The sequence below is a fragment of the Poecilia latipinna genome, unplaced genomic scaffold, assembly GCF_001443285.1.
Source record: "Poecilia latipinna isolate Pla-1442-1.1 unplaced genomic scaffold, P_latipinna-1.0 Scaffold1335, whole genome shotgun sequence".
Classification (NCBI taxonomy): Eukaryota; Metazoa; Chordata; class Actinopteri; order Cyprinodontiformes; family Poeciliidae; genus Poecilia; species Poecilia latipinna.
The window spans coordinates 216,827-234,179 of record NW_015113951.1 but is presented as its reverse complement, the minus strand read 5'-3'; the positions used below and the strand labels follow the sequence as shown (position 1 = coordinate 234,179).

The 17,353-nt window shown below is 38.3% G+C and overlaps 3 protein-coding genes and 1 long non-coding RNA gene across 10 annotated transcripts in view; 1 reads left to right on the top strand and 3 right to left on the bottom strand.

The window, feature by feature from the left end:
- Window positions 1-3,426, bottom strand: part of pdlim7 (PDZ and LIM domain 7) — a 36,649-nt gene extending 33,223 nt beyond the window's left edge. Inside the window, exon 1 of one of the 3 annotated variants that reach the window (XM_015055766.1) lies at window positions 3,232-3,426. Coding sequence is in view for 1 of the 3 variants with exons in the window: in XM_015055764.1 (XP_014911250.1) it covers window positions 3,248-3,277 (30 nt within the window). In the remaining 2 variants the exon portion in view is untranslated. Of the gene's footprint in view, window positions 1-1,540; window positions 1,684-3,231 lie in introns of those variants that run through there. The other 2 variants (XM_015055764.1, XM_015055765.1) reach the window with 2 other exon arrangements.
- A 1,716-nt stretch (window positions 3,427-5,142) lies between these two features.
- cltb (clathrin, light chain B) lies at window positions 5,143-10,479 on the top strand. 5 transcript variants are annotated; one of them, XM_015055767.1, is made up of 7 exons: window positions 5,143-5,589; window positions 6,880-6,924; window positions 7,032-7,149; window positions 7,265-7,376; window positions 7,693-7,713; window positions 8,161-8,214; window positions 9,915-10,479. In XM_015055767.1, exons 1-7 carry the CDS (start codon window positions 5,434-5,436, stop codon window positions 10,084-10,086), a joined length of 678 nt encoding a protein of 225 aa, XP_014911253.1. In that variant the 5' UTR covers window positions 5,143-5,433; the 3' UTR covers window positions 10,087-10,479. The 5 variants fall into 5 exon arrangements, with proteins under 5 accessions (XP_014911253.1, XP_014911254.1, XP_014911255.1 ...); XM_015055768.1 differs by having other exon boundaries at window positions 5,144-5,590; window positions 6,890-6,924; XM_015055769.1 differs by lacking the exon at window positions 7,693-7,713 and having other exon boundaries at window positions 5,144-5,589.
- A 1,094-nt stretch (window positions 10,480-11,573) lies between these two features.
- On the bottom strand, window positions 11,574-13,352 carry higd2a (HIG1 hypoxia inducible domain family, member 2A). Its single transcript, XM_015055772.1, has 2 exons — window positions 13,080-13,352; window positions 11,574-12,051 (listed from the first exon to the last, which is right to left on the bottom strand). Exons 1-2 carry the CDS (start codon window positions 13,264-13,266, stop codon window positions 11,885-11,887), a joined length of 354 nt encoding a protein of 117 aa, XP_014911258.1. The 5' UTR covers window positions 13,267-13,352; the 3' UTR covers window positions 11,574-11,884.
- Window positions 13,353-14,814: 1,462 nt separating this feature from the next.
- LOC106961779 (uncharacterized) overlaps window positions 14,815-17,353 on the bottom strand; it is a 9,506-nt gene continuing 6,967 nt past the window's right edge. Inside the window, exon 2 of the long non-coding RNA XR_001427839.1 lies at window positions 14,815-15,145. This is a non-coding gene — a long non-coding RNA (uncharacterized LOC106961779). The remainder of the gene's footprint in view (window positions 15,146-17,353) is intronic.

Here is a 17,353-nt window from a genome sequence, read left to right as displayed (position 1 = left end):
ATGATTTTCATTTGACATCTTTACTTAACCAAGAAATTTGTTTATGATGGATAATGAGACAAGCAAAGCTCAGTAGATAATACAGTAATATATTGGGGGGGTATGCCTTTTATGTTTTTTTTATATAAATGTCTCAAATTATCAATAATCAGTGATAAGCTCCAAGTCTTTGAGATTGGAAGGTCTTCTTAACTAACATTTAGCTCTCTCCGTTGATTATCTGTCAAAGTCTGGGTCACTCCAAAAAGAACCATGCTGGTAAAATTAAAAGATAACTAAACCTATCTCTGCAAAAAAATGTTCATTTTTATAAATAAAGTAAAAGAAAAACTGTTGTTGGTTGTATTCATAAAATGATAGAGATTCTTAGTTTTGATCAATTTTGTGAAATGAAATAAGACACTGATCTTTCAAACATGAACTGACCAAGGGAAAATTGGTTAATTCTAATTTCTGGTCTTTCTGTCTTTAACAGAAATATGGCAGATTTAATTATTTATTTGAGTTTCTAAAATGAGGAGAAAAACGATTTAGATGTGTGCTGGTTGACATGGTCAGTAACTACAAAACTGAGTAACTGAGTAACACTGGTTTTCTAACTTTCAACTACAACTTGTCTCAACTCTTACGCATCAAGATGCTCAAAACGTTGTTCCAAGTTTTAGGAAAATTCCCATACACGTATGAGTTATTCTGTCAGAAAGCCATACCATGTGCCCGAGCTTTCACATGGAAAACTTTCATGTGAAATATCACTCTGGAATTTGAAAAGGTTTTTACTGCAACATAAAAACCACTGGCATAACTTATTTCATGGAGAATAAAATTTGGCTTTTCCTGTCCAATAAGGCTCTGTGACACCATATCCTCACAATTTTTAACAAGTTTCAATCTATAGCAAACAAGAGAAATATGTTCTGTACAGGTTATTTGTTAAAGGTGATCATTTTGAGTCCAACAAGAAAATCCAGGAATTACAATAAAGTCTTTATATATCAATTAATATATCCTAAACCTTTAGAGGATCTTTTATTAAAGTCAAAATGTGCATCAAAGTACATGCTAATGACTAATTACCTTTGATGTGTTGAATGAATTTTCCAACCAAAGAAAAATTGTGCTGTTTCGCTCTTCAGCTAATCAATTTGTGAACCTTTGGCCAACACATCAATCAACCCTCATTTTCGGGATGAAAATAGGCAACTCGTAAATGTCACGAAACGTCATCAAACACTGGCTGCTCGTCTTTAACATCTGAACCTGCTAAGCCATTTAAGCTTACCGGTACTTTTGTACATTAACATGTAAAAATGCAGACCTCTTTAGATCTTACTTCTAAAATGCAACAAAAATAAACCCAAGAAGACAGACATTTTAAGAATTAAAGCCAGCTTTCAGACATTGGCTCCCTCTGTGACCTCTGAGCAGGCACCCCTACGCCTCCATTTAGTCCTCTTCCTTCTCTTCCGTAGTCTTACCAGGTGTGATCATTCTTCCTGACACATGTCTATCCAGCCAAGAGAGCGCCATGGCAACTTACCTTATCCGTGAGGGGCCAGCTGGTAGCCCAAACCTGAGAGAAAAGCTGGGGAGTCAGTGATCTGGGGCGAGGAGACTGTGCCTACCCCTGATGCTGCGTGTGACACAGACGAGCCTTAGCCTCTGCTCAATCCTCAGAGGCTATATAAGGAATGTAAAACTACACCAAACTATTTCAGCCCAACACCCACATGAGTCACAGGGAGAAGGAGGGTGAGGAGGGTTGCTGGAGGAGGACCGGGAGAGGTAACGTCAACTGCCTTGAAATTTTGGCCAAGGGCCTCTACGTAGACTTCTTCTACGCCTTTCTTCTGAAACTACACTTGAAAACCGGCAGACAGCCACGAGTTAAATAAAACTAATGAGAGAGTGCATTCTTCTCCAAAGGAACGAGATGTATTACAAACAAACCCGCAATTACATTTCAACTTCTTAAAGGAACAGGGCCAGCGTGGTACGATTGAGAAGTGAAGGAACCGTCTGCTCGCAGATAACTTAACAATAATAACAGATCATTTAACACGAGTCCTTGTAGTGTAAATAGAAAGCTGGAGGCTTAATACAAGTAAAACATGCAAGCAGCAATAATTTTGGGTAGAAATGCACCGATCAGACTTTTCACGTGAATAAAAAAGAAAAATGTCTTGAAGTCTGATAGAGGTAGTAATGCTGATTTCAAAAGAATATAAACAAAATACAAGATTATCTCTATTATTGTATTACAGTACAATGAATTTACTGTGTTATAAAGTGTCCTGTTGGGGCACTTTATAACACAAGTCAATGTAATTCATCTACAGACATACATAAGCAGTCCAATCCAATTTATTAAACTCTAAATAGTGCATAATGTCACTTTTACAAACCAAAACTCAAATGAGAGTTGTTAGTTTTGATGCAGATGGTTTCAAAAAAAGTTTGGATTTTGTCGTTTGGGTTTAGTTTGAATTTGTTATGCTGATCACTGATCAAGAGAAGAATGGCTCATGTACATCTCTGGCCTATTTGTTTGGTGCATCTCTAATTTCAAGACTTCTAATTGTTCATTCACTTGTGCATGATTAAATTCTAGATTGCATCAGCATACGTTTTAGTTGCAAAAACTTGAGGTTAGCATTTCGAGACAATGTGTGTCAGCAGCACAGATGGCTTCAACAGCAACATCCTGGTAACAGAGGTCACATTTCGCTTGTGAGGCCATCACATAGCAAAAATGATCATTCGGTTGTTAATCACCGTTTAAAGCTTCAATCTTCATTAAATGCAACCTTGTGAAGGCAAAGCTGGGAAATTAATCATCCAGCTAATGTTGAAATACTGAAAATCATAACCTAATATTTGCAACATATTATCCTAAAACAAAATGTTACATTATATGGGGAACTTGTTTTGTTTTGGGGGGTTTTTTCCTCCTATACAGGGAGTTTATATAGCTACGTTTCAATTGGTTTTAAGAGAAGTGCTAATTAAAGATCATGCTGTGCAGACTCAGAAGTTTACACTCACAAAAGTACAGGAAGTTGTACTTAAAAAAATAAAAAAATCCAAAAAGCTACAAAACGTCTTGAAGAACAACCAGGCAAAGCCATAAAAGCTCATTAGACAGCACAACACACCCCGCACAGTTACTAACGCTGCGACAAAAAGTTAGTTTAAAAGTAACGTCGTACACAAGATACCAAATACAGAGACCTTTGAATTAGCTTACCTCTTGTGCCTCCTTCTGTTCGCCGGACATAGCGAGTTATAAGAGTTGCGAGCGATAAAGAGCAAAGTCAGTCCTAACTTTGTAGTTTTCCTCAGAGCGGAGGTCAAGAAGCCGCAGCGAGTCTCCCTCCTGTTGAGGCACAAATTTATTCCCTCAAAGTCTTTCCAGCAGGACCAGTCTGTGACGTCACATGTCACGTGGTTTGGGCTCGTTGGGCGCGCGCATGTCAGCTCGTTCACCGTCCAGAGGCTGTCGCAGTTCCCATTGTAAAACCAGATATGTCTTGTGACGAAAAAAATTATATCAACACATAGAGCTGGCTTTAATTATTGACCAAATGTGTGGAGGGAGAAAACCGGAAATAAATTCAGAGGCCAGCAATGTCACGAGCACAAACTTCAGTCTATTTGCGCATACTAATTAAAACAAAAAATAGTTTTCAACATCTTTTAGAAACAAGTAAACTTTGACAAGCATCTGTTTCGAACTCCGTCATCACGTTGTCCCTGAATAAAATCCATTGCAGCCAGTTGCTTTAATAGATCCCTTCTAAAGATTACTAAATAGAGTGCATGTGTATGATTTAATACAATTTTTATACAGAGGCCTCAGAGATTTGGCAGAAAGAAAGCATTAGTGAAAAATCAAACTATCATCTAAAAATTAAAACCATATGGTGTAACTGCGAACCATCTAGGAAATGGCTGAGTTGGGGGGGCATTAGTCAGAGAAGTAGCCAAGAAGCTTGTGGGAACTGTGGAGAAGCTTCACAGCTCCTCCACAGCTGTGAAGGAGCTGTTAAAGTATTAAAGTTTAGCTTTAATACATAAAGTTAAACTTTATGTATTAAATTGATTAACATGAGAGCAGCAAGGGGTGTGTCAGTAATTCAGTGAGCAAGAAGATTAAAAGTCCAGAATACGCTTCACAGTTCCTATGTGGTTGTGTGATGTCAGTTATGTCAATTATTATGAACAACTCTCTTCGTGAGATTGTTTTACAACGATATTGTTTTCAATTGGAGGCTTCGAAGAACCTGAGATAGTATAAGTTACAAAATACTTTATTTCCCCTTTTGAACTAACGAAGTATTTTCTGAATTTGAATGCTCAGAGTCCGACTCGCTGCTTGCACCGAGACCTCACCAGCAACATCCTTCTACTGTGAGCTTCACTATCTATTCAGTAATGCTATTTTGTGACATTTTCACCACCCTCTCTGGGTGTTTTTCTTGTGAGTCCACTGTGTCGTATATTTTCAGCTAGTGGTACATAATAAACTGTATTAAAGAGCACGCAGTGTCATTATGTGTAACCTCATTTACATATTAAGAACAATCTTGAGATTCTTATTCAAGTTACATTTATCTTTAGCTATATTTCAAAGGGAGTGCTGTATAATCTAACTTTGTTGCAGAGAATTAAGGGAAGTGACTATTTAACAAGGTCTTAAACAGTAACACATTGTTACATATTAAACATTTGCCAGATCATGTGTGGTCTCCAATTTCCAGAGTGGTTAAGGTAACAATAAAAAAAACAAAAAAACTTTTAGGTTTCTAGAATAAGTTCAGTTCTCTGAAGAAAGAAGCAAACCAACAGCATGATGCTGCCACCACTGTGTTTCACTGTGGAAGTAGTGTTCTTTCTGGTGAAGTTGAGTGTTTTATACCAAATTTACCTAAGAGGGGGCAACATGGTGGCACAGTGTTTCCATATTTTCTCCTATTGTTGAAGTTAGTACCGTCCCTTGGTGTGTGTGTAAGTGTAAAGAAATACCAAGCATGACAAGTTAAGTTTAATATTTGTTTTTTTTATCTGATATCGAACCCTCGTCCTGCAGTTCCTAGTTCAGCCAGCAGATGCAGACAAAGGCTAACAAAACAGCAGTGGTACCCTCGGGGTGCTGCCCTTCTTCCATCATCACAGTGGACGAACAAGTGGAGAAATCATGAATCACCAGTGAGGGCCTTACATTGAAGCCTTTATTGTTGGTTGTAGATAGCTTAGTTGCTGTCTCCATTAGCTCCTGTAGCGTTTTTGAAACGGAAGCTAGGACAACGAGTTACATTTTTTTTTAATAATACAACAGAACTGTTCGTTTATTTTGTGTGTGTGTGTGTGTGGCTTCAGCGTCAGCTAGCTAAACCAACTAGCCTCAGTTAAACTTGCACTTTTTTGTGTACTATGGCCGACAACGGGGCGCATCTGGCCGAGGAGGATCCTGCGGCGGCTTTCCTGGCCCAACAGGAAAGTGAGATTGCGGGGATCGAGAATGACGGAGAAGGGTTCGGGGCGCTGGAAGGAGCGGACGACGTGCAGCCTTCTCAGACTGCAAACTATGGTAAGTTTGGAGTTGAACTAACGTCCGCTTGATGCTAGCAGGCTAATGAGCAAACTGGCTAATCTGCTTTATGGCAGCTGTTACGAAATGATGTAAGTTTAAGATAAAATGCCACACCTACATAGGTCCGTAGTAACACAACTGGCTAATGTAGTAAGGAGGTGTAAATGATTTTAGATTACGAAGAAGATACAACTATTGATAAAACAACTGACAAAGCGTTAGCTTTTTAGCATAGTACATAGCCAGGAGTATGTTTGTTTAGCTCACCTGCTCCGCGCGGTTTATATTTGAATAAGCTTTATTCTGAGGGTTTTAGGGCGACCCACAAACACAGCGAAACATGCAATCATAAAATTATCAATTGGTAAAAAAATTGTAATTAATACATAAATATAACACGCAGTTTTTTAACCTGTGATAACATGACAAAAAATGCCATGTTATCTAAACTCAATTGAAAGTAAAATCTAAAAATGATCGACGCACAAATGTTAGGAGTAATCATTGTAATGTTTTATCCCACAAAGTTTTGTTGTTGGATATAAGCTGAAGTGAAAATTAAATAAGTAGCTAAGAGAGTTCCTTTAAAAATGGTCCTGCTTTTAAAAGTCATTTTTACATGTCTGAAAAAGCCTTTTTTGGGGGGGGATTATTGGCTGAGATCTTGTAAATAAAATCGTTGTTTCTGACGTCATGTTTTCAACTTCAATTTAAAATAAAACCTTTTAATCTCCCATTACGTTTGTGTATTTAAATGTCAGCAATGTGAACGTGATGTTAAAAAAATAATTCAAATTTCATAATTTAATGCAGCAGCACTGAGTACGCCCACGTTTGCATTTCAGTCTGTAAATGCATAAAAACAAGTTCTCTTTTTCACTTTGTTTAGACTTCAAAGAAATCAGATAAAACCATTATGCATGAATGGGTTCAATCACAAGACAATCTCCTTCTTTTTTTTTTTCCCAGGCATGAAAACATAAGTCTCAGAATTAGACACGTCACAGATCTCGATTCTTTTTTTTTTCTTCTTTTTTTTTAAATGTATATATACCTGAAAATCCTGTCTCGTTTGCCAGCAAAGCAACAGAGCCGACAGCAGCGCCCAAACAGGTGTGGCAGCATTTCTAAGATCTTAACAGTTTCAAGACCAAGAGCCGGTGACGGTTAAGAACATTCAGTCGGTGAAGTTACAGCAGAGGAGACGACGGGATTACTGGGAAAAACTCCTAGAAACTGTGTTTAACTTTAAATGTGTGTGTGTGTCTCTAATCGTTATGCTTGACGACTTTGAAGAGGAGCCTGCGACGGTGAACGGAGACCTGTTCCAGGTGAGGTTCTTCCTGTTTTTGTGAGCGTGTGATTTACCTGAACCCTATCTAAATAGCAACATTGGAAGCGGTATTGGATTTCTGATTGTTTGTTATTTGATCGAAAGGAGTCTAATGGCCCAACAGACAGCTATGCAGCCATCGCCCAGGTGGACATTCAGAGGCAGGAACCAGAAAGTTTGCGCAAGTGGAAGGAGGAGCAGAAGGCTCGCCTCGAAGCATTAGGTAGTAAAAGATGATTACTTTTGGTTCTCAGTATTATGAAATTTTTTGAACTCGTGCATAAAACATGACGCTTTTCTTCTTTTTTTGGTGGGGGGTTGTTTCACCCTGTAATAAGACTCGGCTTCCAAGGCAGCAGAGGCAGAGTGGAGAGAGAAGGCCAAGAAGGAGCTGGAGGACTGGCATGTCCACCAAAACGAGCAGATGGAGAAGAATAAGGCCAACAACAGGTGAGAAAGAGCAACACTTAACCCGTTTGCATACAGAGATGTTCTTGTAGACAAGTGTCTCTACAGTAAATAGGGTTGATTCAGATTTAATACTCCATTTTTGAGGGGAGATTATTAGAAGAAAATGTTGAATATGTCAAATCAGTAGAACGTTTAAATATTTTATTAATGGCCTTATTTTACTTTTCTTTCTTTTTTTTTAAGAACTGTTTTGCTACTGCCAAAAAAACTCTTGGTTTCTATGTTTTCACATGTGTTGTAGCCTTTCCTTTTCTCGTTCAGGCTAACTAGATCTTTTCTCACCACTTTCCAACAGACTCTGTCCAAGTCTGGCACGGTATCACTCTGCATCTGTTAGCTGTAGTGTTTTTTTTTTGTTTTTTTGTTTTTTTTCAGAGCCCTGAGAAGTAATCCTCTGATGAGAAATTAATCCGGAACTGTCCCGTTAAGTTTAAAAAAAAAAAAAAAAAACTGCCTGGAACCAAAAAAAAATTCCAGGAAGTAAATTTTTTTTTCAGATTCCAAGGAGCAGAGCCCATTTTTCATCCAAAATACCACCCAAAGGGCGGTTGAATCTTCTCAGCTTGTTGACTCCTGGCAGATTTGTTTTGGACCTTTTTAAACTCTCCTCCATCCTTTTCCCCCCCAACTCATCAGAACTTTCTCTCAGCGCTTATAAATCGCAGCCTAACATTGCTCTGCTTGTTGTTGTTTTTTTTTTATACTAAAACTGTTCTCCTCTCTCCTTCTTTTTCCTGCTTTCTGGGCCTTGCCTGTGCACTAGGATTGCTGACAAGGCTTTCTACAAACAGCCCAACTCTGATGTTATAGGCTTTGTGTACGTTTAGAGTTCTTGTGCTTTTTAATGTTGTACGCTCTGCCGCCCTTTTACCTGATGCATGCCTCCCCGCAACCTTTAGCTTGTAGTCAGATTTCAGTAGATGTTTTTATTATTTTTACGTTCAGATCTTTGCAGTGCATCTCAAAACAAAAAGGGAAAAGTAAAGTGTACGATGCACGTTAAGTGAGTAGCAGAAAGTATTCACACTCTTTACACTTCTTCACATTTTGTCACATTGCAACCTTAAACTTTTTTTGTTGTTGTTTTGGGGTTGTTTTTTTTAAGTGTGGCTTGCCTTCGTATTCAGTCAGAACTATATTTTGCTTCTGTTACAGCTGCTTTTTGGAGTAAAATCAAAACGTTACTTCTAAAGCACATTTAAAACAGAGCTGACCAGAGGAGTGTACAATCATAAAAAAAAAGAATATTAAAGGAAAAACAGTTACGAGACAAATAAAAATAAAAGAACATATTTTAAAAATACTTAAAATTTGATATGTGAAGTAAGACGAGGAAATTAACCAAATCCAGGAAGAAACAACTTAGTTGCCTGTCAACAGATTGTGAATCTCTGTTGCTCCTCCAGAGCAGATTGGACGAATTGTTTGTTTCCATGATTAAAGTTCTTCTTGGACAGCCAAGTTTTTGTGAGTTTAACAGCGCCGTTTGTTTGTCCAAAAGCTTGGGAGATTATCATTATCTCTAGCCAATTTTAAACAACTTCATCTGTGACTCGACTGCTGTGTTTGTCTGTCCCAAAGGGAAATTAAATGTTGCATCTCATCTTCAAAAGAGTTGTCGTGCATGGCGATACTGCAGGCAGGAAGAACCGTGGGTAGCAGTCAGTCTTGCAACTAATCTGAAGAAACCTCTGACTGAACACTGTCGCTGTCATTACAGTTTGGTATTCAACAAAGTATTTCACAGTAACATGCCCTAGATGACACCATCAGTGCTTGCCACGCACTGCTAATCCACCTTGTTTTTGCTGCTCCGACTTTAAATTTCTGTCTGTCCGTACGATTAGAGTGCCAGACGGAGACGTTCAAGTCATCTCTTCCATCGATCAAAACGTCCTTCTTCTGCTCTCTAGTAATTATCTGAGCTTTCGAGGTGCTAATCGGCTGGTCCCAGTGGTTAAAGACGATGCTTTGTCGCCATGGTTACACATAACATCCGTCCGAAAGTTAAAAAGTAAGAGCAGAAATTCTTCCTGCTACAGAGCATCTAAAAACGACTCAGTCAAAACAAAAATTTTGAACAGAAGTCTACAAAAAGAACAAATCAGAACTTGCCTAACAAAATGCTGCCACCATGTAATTCTAGATTTATAATAAAACTCTATATTAAAATTGTTACACTGATGTTTTTTACAAATTGGGTGACTCGGGGGTGTGGGGGGAGAAGAGATTTAATCCAAATATGCCACACTATTCAGATATTTTCTGGCAAAACATTTCAATAACCTTTGCATCCTTCTCCTTTAAAATCCAAGTAAAGTACTTTAATACTTGTAGTTGCAATGTGATGAAATATGAAAAATTCAAGCGCTACGAATACTTCTGGAAGGCGCCGTATGTAGAGACGTCAGTGGTTGTAGCTTGCATCGTGTGACAAAGCTCAGTAGGCGAGCCGGTTTTCACCCTCTTCCCCCCACACACCATCTCATTTTGTCTCCCTCTGGCTGCGTCCCGCAGAGCGTCCGAGGAGGCCTTCCTGGCAGAGACCGACGGCGACAGCCCGGGATCCGAGTGGGAACGAGTGGCGCGCCTGTGCGACTTCAATCCCAAAACCAGCAAGCAGGCGAAGGATGTCTCCCGAATGCGCTCCGTTCTCATCTCTCTAAAACAGACACCTTTAGTCCGCTAGCCGGAGCACTTCGGAGAATGTCCTCGGCAACATCGCCTTTTCGGTTTTAGCGACACGTTGTATCCGAATGATTTTAGTTCCTTTTCCAAAAGAATTCCCTGACATGTTAAAAACCTTTTAAAACTTCCTGCCTTTCTTGATGCCTATATATTGATATACTTAACCTGAGGCTGCTGTGAGAAGACGGACTGCTCTGTTACACCTTTCTAGTGTCTGCTTTAATGTCACTATACTGAAGAAAATACTGTTACTGTAAGTAAATGGTCACCCCCCCTTTAACTTATAATTTTTAGGTCAACTTTGTTTCTACCAATATTTTTGAATGCCTAGTTTTTATTCATTCTTTAAATTAACATTTTGGTCAGAGACTTACTAAATGCAAACTAGATTGTATCCATTTATGCCTCTCATCAATTTATAACCATGAGTCACAAATGTTCACATTTCATTTGGCATGAAATCACTAATTACTTTGGTTCTAGGTAGCAAACATGTTTTGTTTTATTTCACAGACATACGCTTGTGGCCTTTCTGATCTCGCTTAGAGTATTAAGCCAGATAGTTTTCTCACTGATGAGGCAATTTTTTTTAATTTTTTTTTTTATTGCAAAAAAAAAAAAAAGGTTAGACTCACAACCAAAGACATCTGCTACAGTCTGAATTTAGAAATTAAAATTTGCACTTTTTTTGTTTCGCTTATCTTTCTCTCCATCTTTGTGTTACACCAGCACACAAAACTTTAAATACAGGTATTCATTTCAACAGTGACGTCTGCACATTGTTCACATGTTGCCTATTTGGAAATGAACAAAACGCCGAATGTTTAAAGGGACGCGGAAAATTAACAACGGGTGGAATCTGCAGATCACTTAATTTTAACTTCAAATATTCCCCTGCTGAGCTTGTTGCCATTTCATAAACCTTGGAGATGATCACTTGAATAAAGTCATCTGTAGCCCAGAATCCCTTGCATATTGTCACACCTTTCTTTTGGGGTGTTTGGGGATTTATTTAGCACGTAGGGCATAAAGATGAAGGTAAAATCTCCAACCGTACAGAAAGGTTTCAGATCCATTTCTGAATGTTAAAGTGCCTTTGCATTCTCAATGTGCTGTGAAAAAGTACTTGCCTCCTTGCCTTAGCAATTCCCTGTTTTTGCTTTCTCCCCCCCAACACCCCCCTGAATATCTGAATGTTTTAAGTAAAATTCAAACATTTACATCAGGGTTGCCAACATCCATTTGTGGAGCTGCTTTCCTCTAACATACCCAAATCAAATGGCTGAAATCCTTTGTCAGCAATCAGTCAGGCTTGGTAACAAGCTACTTGTTTGATTTTGCAAAAGGGGCGAATATTTTCTCACAGCACTTATAACTCTAGATGTGGTTTCCGGTAAAAGTCCAGAGACTTTGACGGCATCATTTTAAAAATCCTCCCAGAAAGACCCTTTTTCCACGCAGCATAATCAAAAACAACACAAATATGGCTAATTTTATCAACAGAAGAAACATTTAATGCAAAGTTGAAAAGTCTTAGCGCCATTAAACCAATTTCCCATTTGCTTACTTGAGCCGACGCCGCTTTGCTGTTCCGCACAGCCAATTCTTAACAAATATTCACATGTTAAGAATGTTTTCTTAAAAAAAAAAAAAAAAAAAAAACTATAAATAGGCTGTGTAACTGAACAACATTGGCTATATTACACATCATTCAGTTATTCAGAGGCCAATTCAACAATGGATCTGGTCTGAGTCCAGAGTGAATGGATACTTTCAGGAAGTGCGAGATTCGTTCGTTTTCACTGCTTGGGTTTCAACGATGTGGCAAAGATGCCAACAATGATGGCGAATACGGTGAAGCCTTGAGCGAAAATACGACCCCTCATCAGCAGCTGGGACTGTCTGGTTTTTCCTTGGTGGAAGGCACGAAGACCATATATCAGCGCTCCGGCTGTTGCCGCACAACCTGAAGAACATAAAGGATGGGAGAAATTAAATATATAAATATAAAATATCTGTATTCACAATGCCAGAATCATGTTTCACTGCAGGGCTTGTGTGTTCAAGGATTGCTACATGGCTATCTATCTTTTTCCACCACTATGTTGGTCCATCACATAGAATTCCAAAGAAATGCACAAAGATTACACCTTCACAATATTAGAAAATCTTCCATAGGCAATAATATTGATCAATCCTCCAATCAGTTCTGATAAATATCCATTTTCTGCTTTCTTGTTCTCATCTGTGCTTTCATGACTCTGTGACCTTCAGTATTTTTAAGCAATGTCATTTGTGTTCAGTGTGAGCATCTAGCCCACTAGCTAAACATTACGTTAGCATGGAAAATGCAAGTTCATAACACTGGGAATACAGCAGCCAACAGATATACCACACAGAGATACTGCTATTATGACATATTGTGTAGCTAGAGATACGTTTGTACCTCCTCAAGACTTTTAGTTCAAAGAACAAAATTTAAAAAAAAAAAATTGTATGTTTGGGAAAACAAAATGGGAAAGGCAAAAAAAAAAACTACATATAAAAATGGCTTAGCAAAACATTAAAATGTTTTAATAGTGCAACTTTGCTTCAGGAAGAATAAAATGCAATCATAATTTTCGAATAAATATATCACTTCAAATACATGTAAGGTTCAAGGTACAGTCATGTCTTTTTTACCTCTGATTAGTATTCCTTACAAATCATCCAACCATTACCGTGTGTTAGCACAAAAGTTGTTTTATGGGAGTAAAGAGTGGCCCTGCTAACAGTGTCAGTACCGAAACGTTGCACTGAAATATTAATTTATAGTTTTCTAAGTTTTGTGACTTACTGGGCTTTCCTTGTTTCAACTACCGCACTTTACACAGCAAAGTTGCACTGTCATATTAATGTATGTAATGGGAAATAATTTCACCAAGCGATAATAGAGGACATAGCGTAGTACACTTGTGTAACTTCCGTCTGCAGTGTCTTGTTTGTATAACTCACCTATCGGAACGAAAGGATTCTCCTTGGTTTTCCTCATGAACTTTTCCTTAAAGCTCTCATTTTTGCCCAGCGTTATTGGGGTAAAGCCTTCGATAACCGGGGCCTGAGACGGGTCAAACGGAACCTGCCCTGGTGCCTGCATTTTAGGCGCTTGATCGGGAACCGCTGGAGTTGCTGCCGCCGCCATGACAGTGCTGGATCGCTGACTAAATAAAATCACTTCCGGCTGCACTTTCACAATAAAAGTCTGGTTGTTTATCAAGAAGGAAAACAAGGGAAGGTCATCGATAGTAACATCTCTTCCTTGCCCCTTCCAAGTACCAAACCCATACATCGGCTTGCAGTCATTGTCGTGGCCATGATTTTTTTTTTCTTCGATGCTACCAGACGGGCTGCGGATTAAAAATTATAATAATCACACTTTTTTTTTTTTCCTAAACTACCTACAAAAAACATGTAGAGACATGTTATGGCTAAATTTACACCAACACCCGCCGCCAGATGGCAGTATCGTACAACTCCAATCCTGTTTACCACTGGAAGTCAATAAAGGCAACAGACATGAATGTTTGGGGCCTGCCCATGCAAGGCATGGCAGTAACCTATTGTTCTACATCTAATAAGCGATCTCTTTATTATTATTGGGGCCTGCCCATGAACAAAGACTTGGACTTCCTCGCCCAAGTCTTTGTTCAGTTTCTTGGAGTTGTCCCAAATTATAATTTTCCTCCCTCGCCTCCAAACCTTCCGCTAAACACGTCATCGTTTAGGCTTTCCGGCCCACCTCATCATCCTTTTCCCCTTTTTCAACATTGATCCCATCAATCTCTACTTCAGACACGCTGGCCGATCAAAAGATGTGTCGCCCCCATCATAACGTAGAAATGAGATCAATTGGCCAAAGCGTATTTAAAACTATGACATCTGTTGAGTGGGGGAATGTGAAGGAGGAAGAGACAAATAATGAAAAATGAAAAACTTAAAAGAGAAGCACAATCTAAATGTCTGCGGTGGAATTTTGAGAGCAAGTCCTGAACAATGGCACATCATGCTTCATTCTGCGTGTCATGCATAATTGCTTTTAGATCCGTTCCTATGGAAATTGTGATGTTCTTTCAGCCTGGCAAAAAGGGATGTTTCATCACCTTTGCCTCTTCAGGTTTTGGCTCACCATTATGGAGTTTGGATGCAGTGAGAGGCTCACAGGGGACCCAGTTGCTTGGGCTTCACAGGACAAACCACACAGCTCAGGAGAAATGGGGACTGCAGGAGCTTCTCTGAGAGACCATGCTCATGGTCACAGTCAAAATTAAAAGAATCGATAGCATTAAGAAATGACTGAGCCATAGGTGAAGTAGGACAACAGACATGAATATTAAAATCACCAACAATGAGAACTCGGTCATACCTTGGCATGATATCAGCCAAGAAATCAGAAAAGTCATTTATAAAGTTTTTGTTGTACTTTGGTGGTTGATAAACCACCGCACACAGCACAGTGTGAGAACTGCCGAGTTCAAATAGGCTAATCTCAAAGCTAATCCCATAGTAGTTGTTTTACTGTTTACAAGTAAAACAACTTTTAAAAACTGTCACTATTCCTCCACCGGACCCCAACATCCTTGGAGCATTAACATAGCCGCAGTTCCGCGGTTCAAGTTCTTTAAAAATGCTGGAGTCACTTGTCCATGATTCTGTTATAAATAAAACATCCAATCAATGAGAGGAAAAGAAATCCCTAATGACCAAAGTTTTATTTGTCAGCGACCTGGCATTTACCAAACCGATCCTGGCAGAAATTGGCGGGTCTACACCATCAGCTGGCGTCCAGTACTCCCGGCAAAGAGGCCGCAGGTTGCTAGGATTCACTCTGCGTCTACAAAGCCGAGGAACGCAGGGGCCCTCGGGGCAGTCACCCCCAAACTGGAGCAGTGGCTAAAACAGGATCCCAGGAACAGCATCAGACATCTCAGTCCGGAAATGTGCAGTTCTAGGCACAGCAAAGATACTGTGGCTCCCAGGCTTCTCTGGTAGAGGACCCGAGCTCAGAGGATGAAAGAGTCCACCTGCAGAAGGGTGAGAAGGGATTTTTTAATAAATATAAATATATATATACACTTTGTCTGAGTATCTTCAAGTAGGTTTGATTTTAACTAGTGTTTCACCTTGCAGTAAACTACATTACTTTTTTTCTTATGTGCACAACTATCAAATGTTTCCCAAATACAATGTGACCCCAACACTGAAACTGTGAGTTTCTGTAACAGTATATGTTGAGTAACTGAGGGAAATAACATGAACATGCAATATTTAGGACTCTCTAACAAGCACCATGATGTGCATTAGTGCTCACATCCCATAACTATTTCTAGCATTTGCAATGCTGCAGCCACAAATTCCAAGATATTTTACAGCAAAGATGATTACTACAGATCAACACAAAAACTGCCGCATAACTGTAAAGTATAAGGAAAATAATTTGCAAACTTTCTACCTTTCTGATAACGTTTTAAAACGTAGAAATCTGACTCCCCCGTCAGAGAACTTGGGAACAGGAAATTTAACAAGGCAAGTGATATCAGATCTGAACCTGTCCGAACAATATCAGATGATACATGGGGTGCTCACTGAAAGGGACATTTTAAGGTTGCTTTTAAAGCAGGTGTTTCTGCTTATTAACAGAATTAACAGAGTTAAAGCCAGTTCGTAGAAGTTTAAGATAAATAGTGTTTCTCATTTCTGCCTTTGGAATGATTCTGCTTAAACTTCTCTTTCTGTAAATATTTCTGTCTTTGTTCTGTAGCCTATACTCGTTATCACAAAACATTAGGCAATGTCAAGAACAGTTAGTTATAACTACAAAATTTCTTAAGAAATTTAAACGGGGCCTGCCAAAGTGTGCCTGTCGGTTGGAACCCAGTGTTCTGATGCTAAAAATTAGCCTCAATGCTAAAGTAAGCTACAATGTACTCAATAGCATGTGGAGATGTAGCGTAAGATGGATTTACTCCATTCAATATGTTAAAATTAGTGTACAAGCTGAAATTAGCCAAAATGGTGATATTAGCCTAAATGCAGCCAGTGGCATGTGGGCTATAACTAGCATGTTTTCTGTGCTAAACATGGTTAATAAATAAACAAAATAATTTTAGGAAAAAGGCTACTGTTAATGTGAGCTGTAGTTACATTAGCAATGTTTGTGATAATGTTTGTGCACTGCTTTCTGATTTTTACTTTTGCAAAAATAAAAATTAATTGTTTACTTCATGGCACTTGGTTACCAGTAAACACACTCATCCCTTAGCAACAGGTTAGCAAGAAAAATTATGTTTAAAAAATATAAGATTTCTTCTGCTCTTTTGAAATACTACTTATCTTACACTACTTAAAAAGAATTGTCCAGTTGGTGAATTTTGCAGAAAAGATTTTTTTTTTTGCTTTTTGTTTTTTTTTTCTTTTTGTCATTTGTAGCAAATGTAATATAAAACACACATTCAACACAAAAGTAAAAATCTCGATTTATACTTCGTGGCAGTTTGTTAGCAGTAGAAAACGCTTATCTCTTAACACCAAATTAATAATAAGTAATATTATTATTACTTATTATTCCACAAAGTTCCACAAAGTAAACATCTGATTTGCACTTTTGCAAAATTTACCAATATTGCAAATAAGTAGATAAGCAGTATTTTGAAAGAGCTTATGTTTTATAAATAATAAGTAGTGTTAAGTAGTGTAAGATAAGTAGTATTTCAAAAGAGCAGAAGAAATCTTAAGTTTTTTGAACAATAACAATATTTGTTGCTAACCTGTTGCTAAGATATGGGTGTGTTTACTGGTAACTAAGTGCCACGGAATAAACTTCAGATTTTTACTTTTGCAAAATGTACCAACGGTAAATCTATTGTATCTAATCAGGTAAGCATTATTTCGAACGAGCTTATGTTTTATAAGCTATATAACTTATTAAGTTGGTTTTAGGAGATAAGAGTTTTCTACTGCTAACGAACTGCCACGAAGTATAAATCGAGATTTTTACTTTTGTGTTGAACGTTTGATTTATATATTTACCACTAATAACAAAGATAATTAACTTTTCTGCAAAATTCACCAACTACTCAATTCTTAACAAGTATTAAAATAAGTGGTATTTCAAAAGCGCAGAAGAAATATAATATTTCTTGAACAGTAAGAATTTTTGTTGCTAATCTGTTAATCTGTTGCTAAGAGATGATTGCGTTTTCTGGTAACCAAGTTCCACAAAGTTCCACAAG